The 22,760-nt window shown below is 36.1% G+C and overlaps 4 protein-coding genes and 1 long non-coding RNA gene across 5 annotated transcripts; 2 read left to right on the plus strand and 3 right to left on the minus strand.

Annotated features, from left to right (window-relative positions):
• Window positions 1-405: 405 nt before the first annotated feature.
• On the minus strand, window positions 406-3,010 carry LOC133697433 (uncharacterized). Its single transcript, XM_062119971.1, has 7 exons — window positions 2,612-3,010; window positions 2,459-2,524; window positions 2,198-2,334; window positions 2,056-2,093; window positions 1,920-1,965; window positions 1,221-1,385; window positions 406-811 (listed from the first exon to the last, which is right to left on the minus strand). The coding sequence occupies exons 1-7, from the start codon at window positions 2,905-2,907 to the stop codon at window positions 636-638; spliced, it is 924 nt and encodes a 307-aa protein (XP_061975955.1). The 5' UTR covers window positions 2,908-3,010; the 3' UTR covers window positions 406-635.
• Window positions 3,011-3,534: 524 nt separating this feature from the next.
• On the plus strand, window positions 3,535-5,508 carry LOC133695814 (ATP synthase subunit epsilon, mitochondrial-like). Its single transcript, XM_062117765.1, has 2 exons — window positions 3,535-3,828; window positions 5,176-5,508. The coding sequence occupies exons 1-2, from the start codon at window positions 3,645-3,647 to the stop codon at window positions 5,202-5,204; spliced, it is 213 nt and encodes a 70-aa protein (XP_061973749.1). The 5' UTR covers window positions 3,535-3,644; the 3' UTR covers window positions 5,205-5,508.
• A 2,070-nt stretch (window positions 5,509-7,578) lies between these two features.
• Window positions 7,579-13,885, plus strand: LOC133696193 (exocyst complex component EXO84B-like). Its single transcript, XM_062118300.1, has 7 exons — window positions 7,579-7,958; window positions 8,072-8,169; window positions 8,561-9,620; window positions 10,123-10,638; window positions 11,936-12,124; window positions 12,209-12,345; window positions 13,396-13,885. Exons 1-7 carry the CDS (start codon window positions 7,812-7,814, stop codon window positions 13,556-13,558), a joined length of 2,310 nt encoding a protein of 769 aa, XP_061974284.1. The 5' UTR covers window positions 7,579-7,811; the 3' UTR covers window positions 13,559-13,885.
• A 79-nt stretch (window positions 13,886-13,964) lies between these two features.
• LOC133696194 (uncharacterized) lies at window positions 13,965-16,265 on the minus strand. Its single transcript, XR_009842635.1, has 2 exons — window positions 14,574-16,265; window positions 13,965-14,253 (listed from the first exon to the last, which is right to left on the minus strand). It is a non-coding gene; the product is annotated as an uncharacterized LOC133696194 (long non-coding RNA).
• Window position 16,266: 1 nt separating this feature from the next.
• Window positions 16,267-18,743, minus strand: LOC133696394 (pentatricopeptide repeat-containing protein At5g12100, mitochondrial; the record flags this gene model as incomplete). The annotated part of the gene is made up of 1 exon (XM_062118574.1): window positions 16,267-18,743. A coding segment is annotated over exon 1 (2,436 nt), but the record flags the coding sequence as incomplete, so codon positions are not given.
• Between the last annotated feature and the right edge of the window lie 4,017 nt (window positions 18,744-22,760).

Below are 22,760 nucleotides of genomic sequence, written 5' to 3' on the forward strand. Positions count from 1 at the left end.
AGATCTGAATCAATCCATCCAACTCAAATTTAATAATCTTGCTGCACATGTTCTCTTCCAACAACATGAAGAAATTAGCCTGACCTCAGCAAAATCATCACTTGAGATTTTGCTGTGTTGTCTTAAACTTTTCCCCCTTCAAACGTTACATGAAGTTGAAATAAAGAAATAACGTTTCAGTAGACAGATGGGCACTTCCCTGTTTTGAATTTTCGATTCACACAAGAATTTCAGCAATGGCTTGTCTCAAAAAATTAAAACTTGCTGTTTTTTTTTTCCTTTGAGAATAATAAAATGTTGAATCCGTGGTAAGAAAAGAAAGATATGGTAGTGAAGCTTGGAATTCTGTATGCGCACTGCATCTACATGGCGCCGTACTCCAGGCTACTTATCAACAGCATAGCATACACATAAAACTCCTCTTTCTCCCTTTGATATTACAATTCATAGATGACAGAAGCCAGCTTCAAGATTCTGTAACAGAACTAGACGAGCATTACAGAAACTACACTTCTTTTCTTCTTCCATGACCATTTCAAAAGCTTGTCATGGATTGTTTCTAGTTATTCTACTTGAGGGCTCAAGATCTGATCAGCTGCTCTTGATCAACTAAGTTAAGGAAATAAACACAATTTTTATGGATATTCTCTGGGTGGTGCATAATCGTTAACCATCAAAATCTCATCACATAACTTCTGAGGAACTTGCTGTAATTCCTTCCCTTCTTGCCATGCTTGCCCCACTAGCACCCCAGGTCCAACATGACGAATATATATGACAACCTGATCATCGAAAGGGTACGGGTGTTTTTCTGCAAAAGTAAAGACACTCTTTAAGACTAGTCCAAACATTATGCGGAAAAGGAGGGAATGTTAAATAGAACTATACACATTATATCATCAAATAGAGCTGTAAATAATTTTTTCATAAATCATGTCTATTGAATTTTATTTTTCAGGTAATCTTATGGTTGCTTCCATTGGCACAAATGAGATCAAATTTCAGCAAGGGTGAGAGTAACATTATTTATAGATAACTATCACAGAGTCCTGTGTCCACTGGCATGAAATTGTTAGATGCAAATGCAAATCAGGGCCATATGACGTCAAAACAGTGATGGTGAGGAGAAACTCTACCAACTTTTTCACATTTCAATTAGAAAAATAGTCATCAGAAACTATAAATCCTTTGCACTAGTACAATTCTTAGATAAATCCCACCTGGTATTGGAAAGCGTCGTGGATAATTACAGAGATCCAAGTGCCCATCTCCAAATTCATATGCTAAATCACAGGGCTGCTCTGTAGACATTACTTCCTTCTGCTCCACGACCTTAAAATACAATGGACTAAAGGTTTTTGTGATTTGAGCCAGCACTGATCCACCTGTTCAAGCATTATTGTTATCAGTTAACTAAGATTAGGTCTGAGCTAACCATCTTCATAGTTCATCAAATATATATACTATACAAAGGGACAATTGAGTGCTTTTAAAGCCAGAAACTAAAAGCAAGATTTTTTAAGAATATCCATTACAGATTTTATAAAAAAGAATCAATTTTTGAGGCAACTGATCAAGTCTCAAACAACTTAGAAACAAATCATTATCTGTCATGCACATCACTTAATAGATTCAACTCTTCTACAACCACCTCCACCCGCCCCAAGCCTTTAAGTTAAATATGAATCTGTCTGTGGATGGGGAAACCAAATTTTCAAATACTGAAAACTTTGCTTCTGCTATTTTTCACAGCATCTTTCCATTTTTTTCTGCCTTACTCCCATCCCTACCCCTCCCCTCCAGTCCTCTACAAACTCACATCCAATAAACACATAAACAAATACAGACAAATAATTGAAGCCTTGTTCTTTACAGTGTAAAATACGGTATCACAACGAAAAAAATGCAGCTGAACTTACCAATGAATCTCCCATAAACCTCCCCATTATCGCAACGGAAAATAACCTGAGACGTAAAAAAAATGCACCAATCATAGACATCTCATCACATGCAAAAGGGAACAAATTATAAAAATAAAAGCACGTTAGATCTCACCATCTTGAACGATTTCATCCAAGAAACATCCAAACCACCTAGTTCACAACATTCCACATTAAAATCACATTATCACCAAAACTTCACAGTTCACACTCCACACACACCTACGTAACCAAAACCAACAATTCAAATAATTTACCTCCATTACTTCTACAACTATAAAACTCAACTGACAATTCACCATCTTCACAACACAGCAAGTCAGACCCACATTTCTTTGCTAACTTAGCATCCTCATATCTCATGCCAGCTATCTCCCAAGATCTTGATATTAGCCTACACATAAATTAATTCCCATTCAAACCAAATCCGTGAAAAAATCCAAACTTGACTGCAACCCTTTATAGTAAACATCAAACTCTTAAACTTGAAAAATTAAAAACACAAGTAGAAACACTACCTAGGTTGTTTTATCAGAGACAGCAATCTAAGACGCCTTTCTTCTGGTATATCTTCAATTTTACTCCTGTGATTCAAAATCAAATCATCAGTCAGTGGGCTGCAGCAACAGGTTGCTGGTAAAGTAAATGACAAGGCTTTCACTGAAACTAACCAGAGGTAAGCAGCTGGATTGTAAGTGTCAGGGTCAAGAGGGATAAGCTCCTTAGGTGGGTCAAGAAATGTGACAACATCTTCTTCTAGTAACTCATATGGCTTCTCATCCCAGATGGATGACAAGCGTCTTCTCTCAACGGCTCTGATTGCACCACTAGAAGAAAAGAAGGAGAACAGTGGACCCTTGGAGATTGTGAAGCTAGCATGTGGCAGTTGGTGTTGGTGAGGGGGGAGGAGATGGTTGATTTTTGGAGGTGGTGAGGAGAGGAGATTGTGTAAAGCTGTTGCCTTCATCTTGCTCACCGAGACGCAGAAAGATTGGTGGGTTTTTGAAGGGGCTTATAGCCACTGTTGTAAAACCCGGACCGGACCAGCGGGTTAATCTGAGACATGTTTAATCCGGGGCTAAGACCAGTCTATGCTGAAGAAAAAACAAAAGAAAAGGATGGAAAAAACTCGTCTGATCCTGTAAAAATACCGGGTTGACTTGTTGATTTGCTTGTTTATTTAAAAAAAATAGTTATTTATTTTTTTTAAAAAAATTGATCCAATAGATCTTTTCAACCGGACATTATTCCAGGTTGATTTTTACTCCTAAGCTTTTAGCTTGCTAGTTAAAAAAATGGTTGGTGTTAAATTTAATCCTTCTAGTATATTAAAAATATATTTGAAAATACAGTATAAATCGTATAAATCGTGTTTTTAAAAAATTTAATTATTTTATTAAAATTTAATATAATTTATATATTTTAAATTGTTTTAATTTATTAATATTAAATAAAAAATTTTTTAAATAAAATTTTTTTTAATATATTTTAATACAAAAAAATTATTTTAAAAATAACTATACTTCAAAACGCCCTCTAATTCTGTCAAATTGACCTTACAATTAGCTTTTGGGATAAGAGATTTATTTGGGCCAAAACTAAGCCCACAAGAGAAACTAGGTCAGCACAAAGAACAGCAAGTAAAGTTATGGTATCATCTCTTGACAGAGAAACCGAAGAGACGAGAAGAAGAGAGTAAAAGCGATGGCGTCGAATGCAGCAGCGCCGTTTTGGAGGGCCGCCGGCATGACCTACATAACATATTCCAACATCTGTGCTAATCTTGTCAGAAACTGTCTCAAAGAACCATACAAGACTGAAGCTCTTTCCAGGGAAAAGGTTCATTTTGCTGTTACCAAGTTTGTCGATGGAAATCCTCAGAAACCCGGTAAGATTCTACTCTTCCCTTTTCTTTCTAATTCTCTCCTTGTATAAAGCTGTCCCTTTTATCTCGTTTTTAGATCTGGGGTTTTTGGATTCTGTGCCAATGATGTTTGTTTCTCCTGATTTCATTGAATCTGATTTGGTTTTGTATAAGTTTGTGATCATTGTTAATCGCCATTTGAATGATGATGAAGAAGTTATAGGCTGAATGGATTGTTTTTCTCTAAAAATTCTGTCAGGATAGAAGTTTGGGGTAAAGATTGAGATCCAATTTCTTGTTTCTTGTTTTATGACGTTTGATCTTGTTTATAAGAACTGTGAGGAGCCTTTAGTGCGTGGTGGATGTGGTGCTTTGGTCTTAGGTCCGCTGAGGTATTAGATTCGAAGAGGGGTGCTGTGGTATGTTCTAAGTTTTGAAGGATTAAAGGGCTGTGAAAAAAGAGTAGATTTAATCTATGCTAGAACTCTCCATGTTTGAGCATTAAGCATTTCAATGACCTCAGTTTCAGGGCTTGCGGTATAGAATGTTTTCCTACTGGTTTCAGTTTTGGTGGGATTGATTGCATGTCTATTGATGAACCGGATCATTAGAAGGGTTTGGAAGAATCTTACTTTCATCCATGCCTTGGAAAAAAGGTTGTTATTTTTGTTATGGTGTGAATAAGCTAGCTGTTTCAGGGGCTGGGTTCAGTGCAGTCTTTACTATCTAAGTAATTTTGACTTAGGCTGTGGTAGTGATATTAAGTTGCTTATAAATTGGATGAAGGAGCTTGGAGACTGAAATTTGGCTGATGATTTTAGAAATGCTGCAAATCTCTTTTGATTTGTTCAGGTCTCCTATATGGAATGGATTGTTTAAACTAGTGTTTATTTCGTTACTTTAGTAGGGAGAGGCAATCTCTATGACCAGCTATTTTTGTTATACACCATTTATTGAATTGTTTCGGATGTTCTTATGAACCGTTTGGTACCCAGAAAGTAACATTCTTGCACTTTTGATGTGGCTTTCTTTGACTTGGAAAAGAGAAAAATAGTGTTGCAAAAATGATGTATTGTTTGTTTCTCTGAAGGATTTAATCCTCATTATAGTTGTTTACTCATTCACCTGTTTATAATTATATACTCATCTGACAACTTAGTGGTCTAATTAATAATGGTGTCATGGGCGTACCTTCTTTGAGAGAGAGAGAGAGAGAGAGTTGTTATGGTCTTCTCCCTTTTTGGCCCTCCATGTGTATATACTTCTACACATTACCTTGCATTTTTAACCTATTCCCATCACTACTTTTCTGTTACATCAGCTCTCAACGGTGCATTCTGATTAAATATTATTCTGGTTCTTTATTAACAGTTGTTCGTTCGGATTCTGGGACTGAATGAGTTGAGGAGCTTGATCCCTTAAATGCCCATTGGAGGATCTTCCGCGATGAACTTTCTTCTATTTGTCTGTCTGGTAGATTGGAATTCGTTAGGTATGTAAGGGCACAATTTCAGACAAGACTTTGGATTTGGCCTGGTACTGAAATTGTAATAAATGTAACCGGTGCTATCTACTCTTTTGACTATACTGCATCATTTACCTTTCTTTGAGGATCTATGTGGAACAATCCTGTGTTTTGAAGTTGTAACGGCCAAACTTCCCCGCAGAGTAAGTTAACAATGTCAACTACAGCTTTTGCCAGAACAGTTACTGTTTTGATTAACAAATCATGGTTAGCATTCTATTCCACTGCTGGGAAATAGTTTTGCCACTTGTGTCAAGTGGGATGCCCTGTGCCATCATGAGAGGATGCATCCTTGTTTTTTTTCCTGGTAGACATAGCCAATGTCAGGACATAAAGGGAGTATCCCGATTTGAAGATGAGGAATGGTGTTTAAATGGATGTTACCCGTTGCATTCTGTTGAGGGACACTGTAAGAGCCCTTGTCATGTTAATTTCAGCTCTAGTACAAGTTAGGGTTAATGTTCATTATTAACTGGTAAATGGCAAGTCTCTGATATTTAAAGCAAAGCCAAACTTCACCCAAGAATCCAGTCATGAGTAACGTGTACTGGCTTCACGGTCCACGCAGTGGACAAGGCCAGGTGTGGAAGTGTTCACAGGCTCAGTAAAAGGCCCGGAATGTGATTTGTCTGGGATCCAAAGGTATGAGAACCCTCTTTCTTTTATTAAAACCTTGCATTAATGTATTATCCGGCAGGAAACATTAATTAATAGTCAGATAATAGGTGATTTTTCGAGGGTCCTTGATGGTTCAACCTGTTTTTTAAATTGCTGTTTGTTTGATTAAGAAAATATTAAATTTATGTTTTTAGGTATTTTTTATGGTTTTGATTTGTTGATATATATCATTTTAATATATTTTCAATAATTATTTTTTTTTGAAAATCACTGTACTCAATATCACTGAGCACATATGGAAGCAAATTCTAGACTTGTCACTATACATTCATAAATTTTTGAACCTCGATCCAAAGAGGGTATAATTATCTGATTTAATTAAGGATTTGACTCGGGAAAAAATCTATATTGTTTGATTATTGGATCAACCTGTTGATCAAGTGGTTGATATAGCTCAATTATTTTTATTGAAATAAAGTTATTTTGTTCTTTTTATAAAATAAATACTCAATAATTGATCTTGTCAAGTTTAGAGATTAAGTTTGGCTGAGCTAACCAAAACTCTAAAAACCTGTAAAATTAACTATGTTTTGGTATAGTTAATAATTAATGTGCTATGAAAATAAAATTCCGTTGCAACCACTGAAAATGGCAGACCAAACCCATCATCCTCTCCCCACCAAGAAGGTCCCTTCCAGATATGGTTTTGGTGCCCGCTACAGTTCCTTCACCAACTGGGCACTACCTCCTTCTTTTTATTCTTCTAAATTATTAAATTTACTGTATGGTTTGTGCGCATGGCGCAGCTGAACCACTAAAGTGTACAACAGTCCAGACAGCCAGAAAAATAAATAAAATATGCCGTCCTTCCTTGCACGCCTCCCCCCTATTAATCTGATCCGGTATCATCTCCTCGGTTGATAAAGTTATGTATTGACTGGGAAAGGCCAGCTAGATCTTCTCCAATCATTTCTTTTAGAGGCTGTTGATCTTATCCAATGACGAAACTGCCATCCCATTTTCGTTTTGAGGAGATGAGAAGAAGAAGAAGAAGAAATAATCATTCACTAAATGATTGCCAGGATGGTTAATGCTTGGATTAATTGCCAAGAATAATATTCGATTCTAATTATCTATTACATGAGAAATTGACAGGTGTCTTCTACTTATAACATTGTTAGACGTCACACGTCACTTCCCTCCTGGAGAGAATTATAAAGCTAACCTCCTTCAACTAAAAACATTATTAAAATAATAATAAAAATAAAAAGAATTTTGTAAAACAACAAAATAATAAATAATAACATAGCTAAAGTGGATTAACCCATTTAATTTATAACCATGACTTTATACCGGGATTAAGTTTAATATCAATGATGAATGGTACTCTTTATATACAGAAAAACAATTTCATAAATTCAAGATTCAAGTTTTTTACCCGGAAATGAAATTTACCCTATTAGTATTAGTTACCCTTTTTGGTATACCAAATGTCAGTTACTTACCTTATTAGCCAATTTACCGCCCTGGTCAAGATCACTTTAAAGTTCAAACAAAGAATAGTCGCAGTCAAATCCAGTCTGCTCTCTCTCTAAATTTTTACAGTGACATAAAAAAAACGGAAAAGAAGAAGAAGAAAAACACACAGCCGTCTGCTGTGCTGTTTCCTCTAAACAAATCCTCCTTTCTCCCCTCTCTCTCTCTCTCCCTCTCTGCCAACCTCTCTCCTCCTCCATCCTCTTCTTCTACGGCACCACCAATGATTGCTTAACTCCACGTTTACCCCCAGATCCACTTCTTAATTTCTCCTCATCAGCCATCTGTACCCACCGTTACCGGATTCTTGATCGCATCTTCATAAACAATGGCTTCAGCGAAGACGAGTAGTCGTTCGCGAGGGACGTCGGTGAAGGAGAACGGCACGAAGCTCGAGGACGGACTCAACGTGTTCAAGTCCGATAGATTCGACGCCGATTCTTATATTCAGTCCAAATGCTCTCTCAACGAGAAGGTTCGTTAACTAGCAGTCTTTTTCTTTTTTCAATTTCTAGAACGGATAGAGTAGACCACTAGTTCTTTTTAGATTTTGACGATGATAAATGTGTGTTTGGTTGTGATGAACAGGAAATAAGGCTGTTGTGTTCGTATCTTTTGGATTTAAAGAGAACATCTGCTGAAGAAATGCGGAAAAGTGTTTACGCTAATTATGCTGCGTTTATAAGGTAAATTAGTTCTTCGCGTTGTGGAAAATTTCGCTAGTTTTCTTGGTGTTTAGGAAGTCATGATTGAATTTGTGGTTTAAAATTAAGTAATTTGTAGCTAGCTTGAAAATTTTTGTTGCTGTGATTTGTTAATCTGGATGTGAAGATTATTGAATTGCGATTTTATCACTGGAAATGTGTCTATGTAGTGTGATTGCATCCCGTGGTGTAAAATTTGTTAATTTCGTGGTTTGTGGGAAGCTGTTGTAGAAAGCTGTGATTGAATTTGTGGTTTAAAACTGTGTCTTAATGTGATTAAGAAGCTGTTAGGTATTCTATACTGGGAAGGCGTATGTTTTGTGTCTGTAGTGTGATTTTGAAGGGGTGGGTTCTTTTTGCTTATCGTTGACAGGACATCGAAGGAGATATCGGATTTGGAAGGGGAGCTTTCATCTATAAGAAACCTGTTGTCCACTCAAGCAACTTTGATTCATGGTTTAGCGGAGGGAGTTAATATTGATTCTTTGTCATTAAAAGCATCTGAAGGGTCTATGGTAAATGAGTTGTTATCGAATGTTGAAGATAGAGAACCATCTGATTTGGAGAAATGGTCAGTTGAGTTCCCTGATATGCTTGATGTTTTGTTAGCTGAGAGGAGAGTGGATGAAGCTCTGGCAGCACTTGATGAAGGAGATCGTGTAGCTGCTGAAGCGAAAGAAACAGAATCATTGAGCCCTGGTATACTTAGGTCTCTGGAGATGGCCATTACTGAACGCAGGCAAAAATTGGCTGATCAGCTTGCTGAAGCTGCTTGCCAACCTTCTACTCGCAGTAGTGAACTTCGTGCGGCTATATCAGCACTTAAAAAGCTTGGGGATGGGGCTCGAGCTCATAGTTTGCTCCTCAATGCACACCTCCAAAGATATCAGTATAATATGCAAAGCCTACGCCCGTCAAGCACCTCATATGGAGGAGCGTATACTGCTGCACTGTCGCAGATAGTGTTTTCTGCTATCGCTCAAGCTGCTAGCGATTCTTTGGCTATTTTTGGCAAGGAACGAGAATATAGGTCTGAGCTTGTGATGTGGGCTACCAAGCAAACAGAGGCCTTTGCTGTTCTTGTTCAAAGACACGCATTGGCATCATCAGCAGCTGCTGGAGGTTTAAGAGCTGCAGCAGAGTGTGTTCAAATAGCTTTAGGTCATTGCTCTCTGTTGGAAGCTCGTGGCTTGGCACTCTGTCCTGTGCTCATAAAACTCTTTAGGCCTAGTGTTGAACAGGCCTTAAATGCTAATATAAAACGAATTGAAGAGAGCACTGCTGCTTTGGCTGCTGCTGATGACTGGGTACTTACTTATCCTCCAACCAGTACTCGACAGTCTGGCAGGTCTTCTGTTACATCTCTTGGCAACGCAGCAGTATTTCAACATAAACTTACAAGCAGCGCCCATCGCTTCAATTTAATGGTCCAGGTAAACACTCTTCCCCTTTGATATCTGATAAACTGTAACATTATACATATCTTCTCTCTTTTCAAACATCAATTCATGAACTAGTCCTTTCTACTTGCTCCTTTTAATTGCCACTTTGTTGTTCATTTGGTCTCAGGTTATTTTCTTACCGTAGTATAGCCCTTACATGGCACATGCACTAACTCATATATTGTTTTCCTGCCTTTGAGCTTACTGCTGGATATATTCTCGTGAATTCTCTTTTACAGTTGGTTTACCCACTCTTCAAATGTCTTGAATGTTTTTGAATATTTTCTTGAATTCTCTCTTACAGTTGGTTTACCTACTCTTCAAATGTCTTGAATGTTTTTGAATCACTACTCTTCTATATGATCATCTGAGCACATGTTGTTTGTTCTCACAGTTGTTCAAGGGTTGATTTTTTAATTGTTTCTTCTTTGAACTTTTGGTAGGTGGTTAATTCTTTCACTAAATTGCGTTATTGCACAACTTGAACATGTAGGACTTTTTTGAGGATGTAGGACCACTCTTAAGCATGCAGTTGGGAGGCCAAACACTGGAAGGTTTGTTCCAAGTATTTAACTCATATGTGAACATGCTGATCAAAGCTTTACCAGGTTCGATGGAAGAAGAAGCAAACTTTGAAGGTTCTGGAAATAAAATTGTGCGAATGGCTGAGACCGAAGCCCAGCAAATTGCATTGCTGGCAAATGCTTCATTATTAGCAGATGAACTACTGCCACGTGCAGCCATGAAACTTGCACCTATGAATCAGACTAATCACAAGGATGATCCACGTAGAAGACCCTTAGATAGGCAGAACCGTCATCCTGAGCAACGAGAATGGAGGAAGCGGCTTGTGAATTCAGTTGATAGATTAAAAGATACTTTCTGTCGACAACATGCACTGGATCTCATTTTTACAGAAGATGGTGATAGCCATCTTTCTGCAGAAATGTATATAAACATGGTTGGAAATGCAGATGAAGTGGATTGGTTTCCATCCCCAATATACCAGGTATTATTTCTTAAATTAATGATGCCTTATATATATATATATATATATGGTTAGTATAATTTAGGGCTGGGAAAAGATGATGAAGAATCCATCTAGAGTTCTTAATTTTTTCAAGTACTATGGTTTAAGGTGGACAAGAAATCTAAGAAATGAATGCATTTTGAGTGGCATGTGCAGCACTGTTCTATGTTTGCTTCTATTCCCTGCAAGAATGTTGACTCGGGAAACCTATGCTATTTGTTTTGGAAGGTCATGTTGACAGAAACTCTCAGGTGTCTTGTTAAGGCTCCCTTGATTAGAATCTAAGCTGTTTCACTCTTTGGAGAGCATCTGTTTCCTTAACTTTGCCCAGGAGCATTTGGCAACAATGAATTGGAAGGTCATGTCAATAAAGAAACTCTCAGGCGTCTTGTTAAGGCTCCCTTGATTAGAATCTAAGGTGTTTCACTCTTTGGAGAGCATCTGTTTCCTTAACTTTGCTCAGGAGCATTTTAGCAACAGTGAAATAAACAACTTATTTCTGGCCATACCACATCCTAGGGACCTCTGTTTATTGAACTTCATGCCACACCACCTATAAACAGCTCATCACCCTTCATTCTAAGAGGTTTCTCTCACCATTCACAGAGTGTTCTCATTGCCTCTTTTTTACAGCTCTTCCAAGGCTGCTCATTCTCACCCCCACTCATCTCTTTTTGTTCTTATGCTGCAAGACACCGCACCTGATTTTCAACTAGTAAGCCTATCATTTAGGTGGTAGCTTCATTCCTCTATCGACTCAAACAAGTTTTCCATTCATGTAATTAATGCATTGTCCTAGGTGTTGCATTCAGGAATATCAGCTACAATCACCTAATTGATTGTGGTAGGTCTTTATCTACCCAAATAAGGTTTTTAAGTCTTTATCTACCTGATTAAGGTTCTTACTTATCCTCCTCCTACTTGATCTGGTTTAACTGTTTAAGTTTGAAATTTTTTGGGGAAAATTGGGTATTGAACAACTAGTTGGAAGCTCATTTGTGTAAAACTGTAACCAGATTAGGAAAAACTGTAAGCTGGCTAAGTTTTCAGTGAGATTGGATTTGGCACATGGGAATGACATGACTTGAGCTTTTGATAGATGGGAAAGGCTTGTGAACTGTAATTGTTTGTAGTGATCTTAGATATCCATTGTCAACATTTTGCATTAAACATGCTCATCATTCATAAAATCTGTTCTTGGATTTGATGTACTTTTCTGTTTTGGAACTTTCAGTCCAAGTTCTTACACTTTCTTGTCACTATGCTACCAATTCAGGAGCTTTTTGTAAAACTGAACGGCATGGCTGCTATAGCAGCAGAGATGTTTGTAGGAAGGGAAAGATTTGCTACATTGCTATTGATGAGACTCACAGAAACAGTCATTTTATGGCTTTCGGAAGATCAAAGTTTTTGGGATGACATCGAGGAAGGCCCGAGGCCTTTAGGCCCTCTTGGTCTACATCAGGCATGTAACTCTGAAATCATTTCATTTATAGTTATATGTCATGAATTGGGTCATTGATATACTTATTTGTTTGTAAACATGCAGTTTTATTTGGACATGAAGTTTGTCATGTGCTTTGCTTCCCAAGGACGCTACTTGTCACGAAATTTGCATCGAGTTGTCAATGAAATCATTTCAAAAGCTGTGGCAGTACTCTCTGCAACAGGGATGGATCCAGATAGGTAAACTAGTTTATTTTTTGGTCTTTGACTGGCAGCAGTTTCATTACATATTCTCAACATAATCAGAAAGTATGCATAAACATAACCAAAGCTAGGGTAAGTTTATATTCTAGTTTATGAACTCTTCTGAAATCGAGAATTCATTTATTACATGGTAGATGGGATGCGCAAATTATTGGGGGAACCAGTTTCCTACGACTGCACGATAGATTCATGTGAATCTATTTTAACTCTTTAGTTGTGTTTGTCAACAAGTGTTCAACTCCTTTACTTGTGTTAAAAATGCTTAGGAACATGTTTATTTCTTGATGTACATGTTGTGTTTGGTAAAACTTATATTGTCTTGGAATGCATTTCCTTCTCCTTTTCTTCCCTCATTTTTTTTTTTTTTTGAATATTATGCACTACACCAAGTTTTGTTAACATAGTGGACTTTGACGAGATGAAAACTAGGTGTGAAACAACTTTGACTTATGATGGTTATTGCATATGTTATTGGGAATTTTGAAGATTGGGAGGTCTAGATTATTAGGCTTGTAGTTATCCCCAAGACCCTTAGCTGGTTATGTTGTTTTATTTTTGTTAGGAAGTAAGTATATAACTTGGTATGTAGTTTTGAATCTTTTTATCATTACTACATTTCCTGGGAGGCTTTTGCTGAGGATTAGCAGAAGCAGTAAGATCATGGTGTTAGATACAACTTGCAATATCCTTGTCTGGATGTCAGCCTTTGTGTCGTGGCCCATGAGTTGCTAAGCAATTGACTTTCTACTTTTGAAATTAGAAAGAAAGTCAAGTAAAATCAGCTGCAAGAAGCAGACAGATTGCAAGTCTTAGGCGCGTAATTTATAAGGGTAAACAAAGTCCATTCTATTATGCATTAATTATATGCCATGTGCTGCAAACTCGTGTCTTTGGGGTAAAACGCGTTCAAATAAGCTGTTAAGTGCGCAGGAAAATAGCCAGCATGCGTGCCTTCATTTGTGTTTTAATCATTTCATATGAAAACACTTGGCTTTTCTGGAGGTGAGATTTCGTTTTTTTTGTCAGGGTGCTGCCAGAAGATGAATGGTTTAATGAGATTTGCCAAGATGCAATGGAAAGATTGAGTGGAAAACCAAAAGCCATCGATGGGGATAGAGAAGTTAACAGCCCAACAGCCTCTGTCTCAGCACAATCAATTTCATCGGTCAGATCTCATGGAAGTTCGTAAGGCACACCCCTCCTGTATATTAGAGATTGAACAGTTTCTGTAATGGATTAGCGGACCCCCTCCCATTTTCTTTTCGTTTCTATTTCTGCCGTCCCCGTTCTTCATTTTTTTCTTCTCCTTCCCAACTTTAGTGGTCGACCCTTCTTTCCCTATTATAGGATGAGGTTTGTATGAAAGCTGGGAGTTCAAAAGCATTTGAGTCTGTACATGTTTTCAATCATGAATCTGCATTTGTTGTATTCATTATTCTTTTGAAAACTCATGGTGTAACTAACATGTTGTTGATGCCTCGGTTTCTTTCTTCGAGTGAATATCTCTTGTCTTCAACTCCTCAAGGTTTTCATCTACTTCTTTTTTCTGGTTCGAGAAGCATTTGATCATTTCAATTCTAACATGATGAAGTAAGTTTATGGCTTAACTTGCGTCCTTCATTAATGCTTTGTGATTCAAAATTGCTAATGCCAAAGAAACACAAAAGACTTGATTAAAAAGATTGAAGTGCCTGTATAGTAAGGGGTTGTGGGCCCATCTTCCCAAGCTCCTTTCTATGGAGATTGCTCTCTTCTTCCATCACACAGGACGAAGTTGTTAGGCAGCGACAATGCTAGAAGACTGAGATCTCAGACTGTACCCTCTTACAAAGCTTCCGAAAAACTCACTCACTGCCCTTCACATCCATGGTTATGTGCATCACCCTACCAATTTAGACCAGAATTAAAGTGAAATTAGTGTATTAACAAGATACAGGAGGAAAGGGCTGGTGATGCACATGCACGTAGTGGTGAGAACATAGTAGACTTTGGTAGTCTAAGTAAAAGGTTAGTTGGATTCTCAAATAGTTCCTTTGCTTCTTTATTTTGTAGTAGTTGTGCTGGTCTAGCTGGTGAACGCTTTAGGCTACATGGTGTTTTGTATTGAGGTGGGTATCTTGCAAAGCAAACTCTAGAGTGAGAATAAAACATTGCACTGGTAATCATAATCGTTAAAATTTGAAACGGCTGAGAGCTTGACATACCTCAGCATCCACAAGAACACCATCAAAGCTGGGAAAATCGTTGCTGCAGAGTGATTCTTGTTTTCCCACAGCCTGCACGCACACCTGGGCCTTGATGTAGCTTGTTTCTAGTATAGCTATTCAGTGCATCACCGTTCTTGTCAGTGAGGATTTTCATTTTCTATCCTTCTTGATAAAATTATCAACTGTTCTCTGCTGAGCCTACCCGGTAAAAATCATAAGCAAAGATCCATGATTAGTGCATGTTGGTGCAGACTAATCCAAACTCATCATGAGAAAATAAATGCCCATGCCCAAAAAAGCTTTGCATTTCACAACAGAGCAGCTGGAAACGAAAAATAGCGAAGCAAGAACTAAAAAATTGGCAAGCCAGCCTATACAACACACAAAAGATCGAAACAATCATCTGTGATGACCAAACACACCATGAAACTCAAGTTGGCACCCAACCACAGCAGAGACGTATGAAAATGATTAGATGACACAACCAGATACCGTGAAGGTATGAAAATCATAAAATTGCAGGTCACTCACACAAATGATAATTTTCGTTCACTACTCTAAGATACAAAACAAAAAAGATATAGAAACGAATAACAAACTCACCACTTAAAGAACAAGATCAAACCACCACTTTAGAGATATAGAGTCAAGGAATAAATCCACCACTCACAAAGGAAATACAAAACTTGATATTGTGCAAAAGGCCAAGTCAAAAGACTCTCAATTCAGATTTTGCTAAAAAATCCAAATACATTATCTGATTCAACTTTATATACCTGGAACAACCCTTCAAGTCTAGGAAAACACCAAGATGACATAATTAAAACTGTGATAAAAAACTAGACAAATAATAATTATCACATGTTTTTGGCTCATTAGAAACACAAACAAGCACTTAGAAAGCTTAAAAACTAAAACACACATAACTTTACTTAGAAAACTCCAATGCATGCATCGTTGGACAATATATAAAGATTACATTCTGAACTTGAAAACCACCTAGGATAAGATTATTTTAACATCCAGTAAAGAGATGAAAATTCAGCACTCCTGTGTCACAACCATAAACTATTTGTCAAAGAACCAATTGATTGAAACACAAACATGTTAAATCAGTGAAGCAGCACTGGGAAAGTAGCCAGCACTGCACAGCAAGCCTGCAATACGATGAAGAGAGAATGTATAAAAAAATTAACAGCCCCTGAAAAGAGCAAAATGAACATGCTAGGAAACAAATAGAATGGAAAGCAGAGGAAAAAGGACAGAAAAGAAAAGAATGGAGATGCACTGATCACATTGCAGCACTGCACACATGAGAAACATAGTCTAGACCCAGAAAAAACCATCACCGTCCAATCATAGGAGGCAAAGAAAGAATGATAAAAATGCAGTGTCATAAGAACTCGACCACATAGGAACGGGTATACCAAGAAGAAAAGCTGATATTTGTAGGCGAAAAATGGCTGTTTCCCCATAGCAAACACCATATCTAATGATATCATGACACAACTGGTGCAAAAACTGAAGACCACACCCCAAAAAAATGGAAAAGTAACGAAAACAATTCAGATAACCTATAAAAAGCAATAATAACCGCAAAGTATTGTGGCAATCCAGCCCAAAGACCACAATATATGAAAAAAAGAGAAAAGTCAGCCAGTGAATGAAAAGGAAAGGAGGGAAGTTACTCACCAGAGGCAACATCACAGAGGTCCTCATTAGTGTCCAAATTATCCATTCCATTAGCAATCATTTCAGAGCAGATGCTCTGGGCCTCTTGCAACCTCCCTTCCTTTCTAAGGCCAGTGGATAGCTCATTGCAGATGCAGACATTAGGAAGGAAACCGTTCTCAAGCATTTCTCTATACCAAACATATGCTCCATTAAAATCCTTCAGGTCACAATGTCCCTGTATCAGCAAGCTATAGGTATCAGCTTCAGGGATTAATCCTTTAGCCTTCATGTCATCAACAAGATCCTTTGTTTCCGACAACTTCCCCTCTTTTAAGTGGCCCAGAATCAAACTATTATAGGTCTTGTTATCAGGACGAATTCCCATGTCTACCATCTCTTTTTGCAAAGAAAATGCCTTTTGAACATGCCCAATCTCTTGATAACAGTGAATCATAGCATTGTACACAACTCGATCTGGGGACAAATTCATCTGCAACATTTCATTAAACAGTGTCTCTTTGAGCTTTATCCCTTCCTTGCTACACCCGCTGATTAGGGGATGAAATGTATTTATAGTAGGTTTTAAGCCTAACTTCTTCATAGTTTCATATAGCTCAAGACATTTCTGCGAGTTTCCAGCATTTGAGTACCCTGAGATTAAGGAGTTGTATGTGATCACATCAGGACAGTGACCCGTACTAGTAATTAGGCAAAACATCTCTTCAGCTTCCTTTAACTTTCCCATTTTGCATAGCCCTTTAATGAGGGAATTGTATGTTACAATCGTTGCGCCTATCCCATTTTTCGACATCTCATCAAAGAATCTCAAAGCCTCTCTCAACTTCCCCACTGTACAACTACCATCAATAAGCATATTATATATATTTGCATTAGGCAAGACCCCTCTGCCTACCATATCCCTGAGGACCATTTCTGCCTCAAGAATTTTCCCATCCTTGCATAAACAATTTATGAGAGAGCCGTAGCTTATAACATTCGGCTTTTCCCCATTTTCCTCCATTTCTTCAAGAATCTGGAAGCACCTAGAAAAAACACACAGCCTTCCATAGCCATCAATAAGGATATTATATGTCTCCACGCTTGGGGCTATTCCCTTCCCCACCATCTTCTTCACCCATTCCTCAGCCTTATCTATCATCTGCATTTCACAAAACTTATCAATCACAGAATTAAAAGCAATACAATTTGGTCTCAACCCACGACTTTCCATTTGCTCAATAGTCAAAATGGCTCTATCCATGTCGCCTATTTGGCAATAGCCATTCACAATAGTGTTATATATCACCTCACCTGGAACGAGCCCGTGTTCCACGAGGGACTTCAACACCTCCTCTGCCTTTTCAACTTTCCCTTCTTTACACAATCCATTCAACAGAATACTACAAGTGTAATTATCAATCTTGACTCCCTTCCCAATTGCCTCCCGGTACAAATCCAAAGCAGTTCCTGCCCCGTCATCCGACTTCAATAGTCCATCAAAAATTATGCTGTAAGTAAACCCATCAGGCACAAAACCATTGCATTTTATCTCGTTCAACATACACCTCGCCTCCTCGATTCTCCGTGCCTTACAAAGGCCACTAAGCAACGAGTTAAAAGTAATAATACTCGGCTCCACCTTCTCCTTTTTCATCCTTTCTCTCAAGCCAATCGCCACATCCACCTCCCCTGCCTTACAATATCCATCAATAAGCGTATTAAAAGTCACCCTATTTGGCACCAAATTCCTCACAGACATTTCACCAAACAGCTTCTCCGCATCCCTTATCCTCTTCTCCTTACACAACCCACCAATCAAAACATTGTAAACAAACACATTAGGAACAACTTTCCTCCTTTTCATAGTCTCAAACAACTCCATAGCAAGCTTCAAATCCCCCAATTTCACCGCGGCTAGCATTGCTCTCCCATAAACAAGCTTGTCAGGTCTAAAACCCAAGCCCACCATCTCCTTAAACAAATCAAGAACGTTATCAAATTTCTTGGATTCCACCAAAGATTCAACAATCATCCTCACATAACCAAACGAAGGAAGCCGCCCCTCTTGCCTCATGAAATCGTACAGTTCTGAAACTTGACTGTGCATCTTGGACTCAGAACAAACAGAGAGCAACATTTCGGAGAGAGTAAGGTTTAAAGAAGCATCATCACAAGAAGAAGTGAAAAAAGAGAGAAGGTGAGAAGGTGAGGAAAATGAAGATGGGTTAGAGAGAATGAGAGATTTGGTGAAGTTATAAGCAGTTTCGTTGCGGCCTTGTTGAAGGAGGACACGAAGGTTGTGGATTTGGTCGTTAATGAGGTGGTCTTGGCCATCGGCGGTGGTGGAGTTTTGCGGGTTTTCGGCAGAGACAGTGGTGGAGAAGGGGATAAACGAAAGCTTGCTCGAGGAAGTAAGAGGACGGTACTGTAACTTGGAAAGGCGCCTTGCCATCTCTCTCTCAAATGTCTTCCTTCGTGTTTTCTTCGAAGCTAGCCCTTTTATACACACACGCACGCACTCCACTCCGTAACCGCGCTTCTCTGCTGCACAATTTTTTGAACAAAAAAGCATTGTTAAAGCACCGAAAATAAATTAAAAAATAATTTTTTGAACGAAAAAAAAGTGTTAAAGCACTAAAAATAAATTAAAAAATATAAAAATTATTTATGATAAATACATAAAAACATTAATTAAAACTAAATCAATATAGGATATCTAGTTAAACTTCCGTTCTAAATTATATAATTGAAGTAACCTAATAAAAATAAAAAGAATTATAAATTTTTTAATATATATATATATATTAATTTTTTAAAAACTCGTTACCTAAATCATTAAACTTAAAATATTCAATTTAAAAAAATTACAAAGTTCAATTTAAAAAAAATATTAAAAGATAAAATTAAAAAATAAAATCTTAATCATATAAAAAGAATTTTAAAAATTACAATTCAAAAAATAAAGATCAATATCATATAACATATTATTCTTAATAAGTAATATCATTATTATTGTTGTTATTGTTATAATCACTGTCATTATTTCCACTACTACTACTGCTATTACTATTATTATCAACACCATAATTATTGATAACATTATTATTATTAATCATAGTATTATCATTTCAATTTAATATTGTTATTATTTTAATAATAATCATTACTATTATTATTGTTGCTGCTGCTGCTGCTGCTCTATTACTATTATTATTATTGTCATTGTCATTATCATTATCATCACAACTATTATTTATATTTTTATTATTATCACTATTCTTCTTCATATTCTTCTCTCATATGTTATTATTATTATTAACAATCAACACCACTTTTATTATTGTTGTTGTTGTTACTGCTGCTGCTATTACTTTTATCATTATCATTATCATCATAATAACTATCATTGATATTTTTATTATTATCACCATTCTTCCTCATCTTCTTCTCTTCCATGTTGTTGTTAACAATCAATACTATTATTATTATTATTATTATTATTATTATTATTGTCATTATCATTATCATCACAATAACTATTATTAATATTTTTATTTATATTACTATTCTTCTTCATTTTTTTCTCTTCTATATATTATTGTTGTTGTTGTTATTTGTAATAGTAGCAGTAGCAACAACAATATTATTACTGCCACAACACCACAACAACTATTGTTATTGTTATTTATTATTATTATCATGACTAGTGTTATTATTATTGTCACAACTATCATTAATAATAATATTATCATCATCATCATTATCATTACTAATTTAATTAATGTTGTTATTGTTATCACCATTGATAATGTTATCATTTTCATTGTTTGTTTTTAAAATTACCATCACCATTATCATTATTAATATTATTGTTATAACTAATATTACAATTATTATTATTATTATTAGCATCATCATTATTAATAATATTACCATGATTATCATTACAATTATTATTATTACTATTACTATTACCACCACCACTATTATTATCATTGAAAAAATAAAAAAACATGAACTTGATTTAAATGATAGAATTGAAAACTATAAAAATATTGACAAAAGAGCCAAGAAAAACAATATGAAATCAAAAGCAAATGGACCAAATTAAAATAACTACTATTATTGAGAAAAGAAACTTGTCTTGAATGATCAAATTGCAAGCCATAAAAAGTTTGATAAAGAAGCAAAGAAAAAAATTAAGAAATTTAAAGTAAAAAGATCGAGTTGAAATTCCTTATATATATATATATATATATATTAAATTGAATTAAAAACAAATGAAACTTTAACAAAGACTAAAAAAACACATATAATTTGAAATAATTTTAAGAACCAAATATTAAATTAAAAACAAATAAAACTTTAACAAAGAGAAAATAACTAAAAAACAACAATCAAAACTCAATGGTTTGAATTTGAAATAACCAAAGAAAAAAAGACCATAGTGTATTTATGGAGGTAAGAGAGAAATGAATGAAGGAAAAAACAAAGTCGCCAATGATACACCAACCAATTTTGGAGCACGTGCGCCGCTTATAATGGAAGATGAGACGATAAGCAATAATCTAAGACGGCAAACGATCATTTTTGACAACTGAAAACTATCGTCGAAAATGCATGACGTATGCAGAGCTTTTGAAATAAAAAATTATTATTTTAATAGTAAATTACGTAACTATCCTCAACCAAACTTACAATCAATAATAAATCCAAGGTTAAAATACCAAAATATCCGTGGAAACAATGAATTAAAAGTCTTGCATCCAAAAATATATGTGTAATTCTACTATGTATAAAAAAGGAAGAATACATGGATACCCCACATCACTTAATTTTTTTTTCTTATAGAGATATTTTGGTTATTTTGTTATTTATGAAAATATTGTATGTACAAAAATACCCAAAACAAATAAGTAATAACTAACAAATTCTGTGAAAAATATCAAAATACCCTGCTCCAAAAATATATATATTTTTTATGAGAATAGCAAAATGATCACCACACTGCAGTGATGAATATGAAAACGTGAAGGAGACAACAATGAATCTTCCATGACTTTTAGTATATTTGTCATTGTAATATATATATATATATATATATATATATATATATATATATATATATATATATATATCAGATTTGAATGTTGCCATATAAATATCGGATTCGAACGCGGACCTCACACAAGGTTTCAAGCCTTCCATAGACAATCTACAGTTGAATTATAGATTAATTTATTGAATTACTCGGGTTTTATCAGATAAATATCTATATATTTTTTAAAAGGACCCATGCCAATTAAATTATAAATTAATTCATTGGAATACTCGGGTAAATATCTCCACAGTTTTTGTTTAGAAAAAAACATGATCTAGACTATGCTTTGAATGGACAAATTATAAAATCAATCCATTTTTAACAACTATATTTTAATAAAATGTTTTTTTTTTCAAAATTCTACATCACTCAATCATAAATAATATATTGATTAAATAACATCTTGATTAATTAATAGATTTTTACAGTATTAAGGATATTAATTTATTTAAGAACCTACAAAACTTCAGCCGCGTTTTCCTCTGACGCTGTCATTTCTTTTTACTAGTTGCTTGACAACATCTCTCATTGGAGGTCTTCTGCAAGGCTCCTCCTTTTTCAGTTCCATCCCAGAGCCACCAAAGACACATCAACGGCTTTAATCTGCAATCCAGTTGACGTCTTCTGTGCTGCTCCAAACAGACCCAACCCACCCTAAATAATGGATCCAATGCCTCATTTTTAGTCAGCAGCTCAGGCAAAACATCCCTTTCATTTTATATCAAACACCAAGTTTGTAAGAGCCCACGCGTCAGGCGTGCTTGATTTGACCTAAGATCATCGACCCATCAACTCTCGGTGCCCGCCTCACGGTGAATAAATTGTTTACGATTCACAAATTCAAACGGCCATAATCACCTTGACACAAGCAATATTGAATGCGTGTTTGAAAGATAAAATTCTCATTTTTCTGCTTCCACATTAGAGAGCAAGCAATGAATCAGTCCAGTTACTTCAACCGGAGGATGCGTAACATTTGTCTTTCAAGTTTTCAAGAATCTTTTGCCTGGTGCATCGGCACTTGAAAGATTAAACATTTCTTTCTGCGTTCATAAAAAGAGTTCCCTTTTCCTTGAAGCTGAAACTAGAAAGGTTTGCATTTTGATCTGCCTTCCAGCGATTTTACACGTCATGAAAATCCCAAGAAGTGACTCTTTATGTCTTACACACTGAGATAGTGAGATGATCTAATTTGATGAACCATCCTCACCCATTCGATCCAAGAAGCAATTAGATCAAGTTCAGAGTAATGGTTTTCCCTAAACTAAAATGGACGCACAAGTAAATCAAAGATCACCATCTCAACAATTTGTCATAATCTATATGCCAATTATCTGCCCTATTCATCGCTGAGCCTTTCTTTATAAGCTTGAGCTAACGCACAAATCACACAAGCTGCAAGGTCGAAA

Source organism: Populus nigra, chromosome 6 (genome assembly GCF_951802175.1).
Source record: "Populus nigra chromosome 6, ddPopNigr1.1, whole genome shotgun sequence".
NCBI lineage: Eukaryota > Viridiplantae > Streptophyta > Magnoliopsida > Malpighiales > Salicaceae > Populus > Populus nigra.

Excerpts from the sequence above, each read along its gene's own strand:
- LOC133696193 (XM_062118300.1), top strand. The coding sequence starts at position 7,812 with ATGGCTTCAGCGAAGACGAGTAGTCGTTCGCGAGGGACGTCGGTGAAG. Across the intron at positions 9,621-10,122 it reads GCTTCAATTTAATGGTCCAG|GACTTTTTTGAGGATGTAGG; the intron begins GTAAACACTCTT and ends TTGAACATGTAG. Across the intron at positions 12,125-12,208 it reads GCCCTCTTGGTCTACATCAG|TTTTATTTGGACATGAAGTT; the intron begins GCATGTAACTCT and ends GTAAACATGCAG.
- LOC133697433 (XM_062119971.1), bottom strand. The coding sequence starts at position 2,907 with ATGAAGGCAACAGCTTTACACAATCTCCTCTCCTCACCACCTCCAAAA. Across the intron at positions 2,094-2,197 it reads TAGTTGTAGAAGTAATGGAG|GTGGTTTGGATGTTTCTTGG; the intron begins GTAAATTATTTG and ends GTTGTGAACTAG. Across the intron at positions 812-1,220 it reads ACGACGCTTTCCAATACCAG|AAAAACACCCGTACCCTTTC; the intron begins GTGGGATTTATC and ends TTACTTTTGCAG.
- LOC133695814 (XM_062117765.1), top strand. The coding sequence starts at position 3,645 with ATGGCGTCGAATGCAGCAGCGCCGTTTTGGAGGGCCGCCGGCATGACC. Across the intron at positions 3,829-5,175 it reads TGGAAATCCTCAGAAACCCG|TTGTTCGTTCGGATTCTGGG; the intron begins GTAAGATTCTAC and ends CTTTATTAACAG.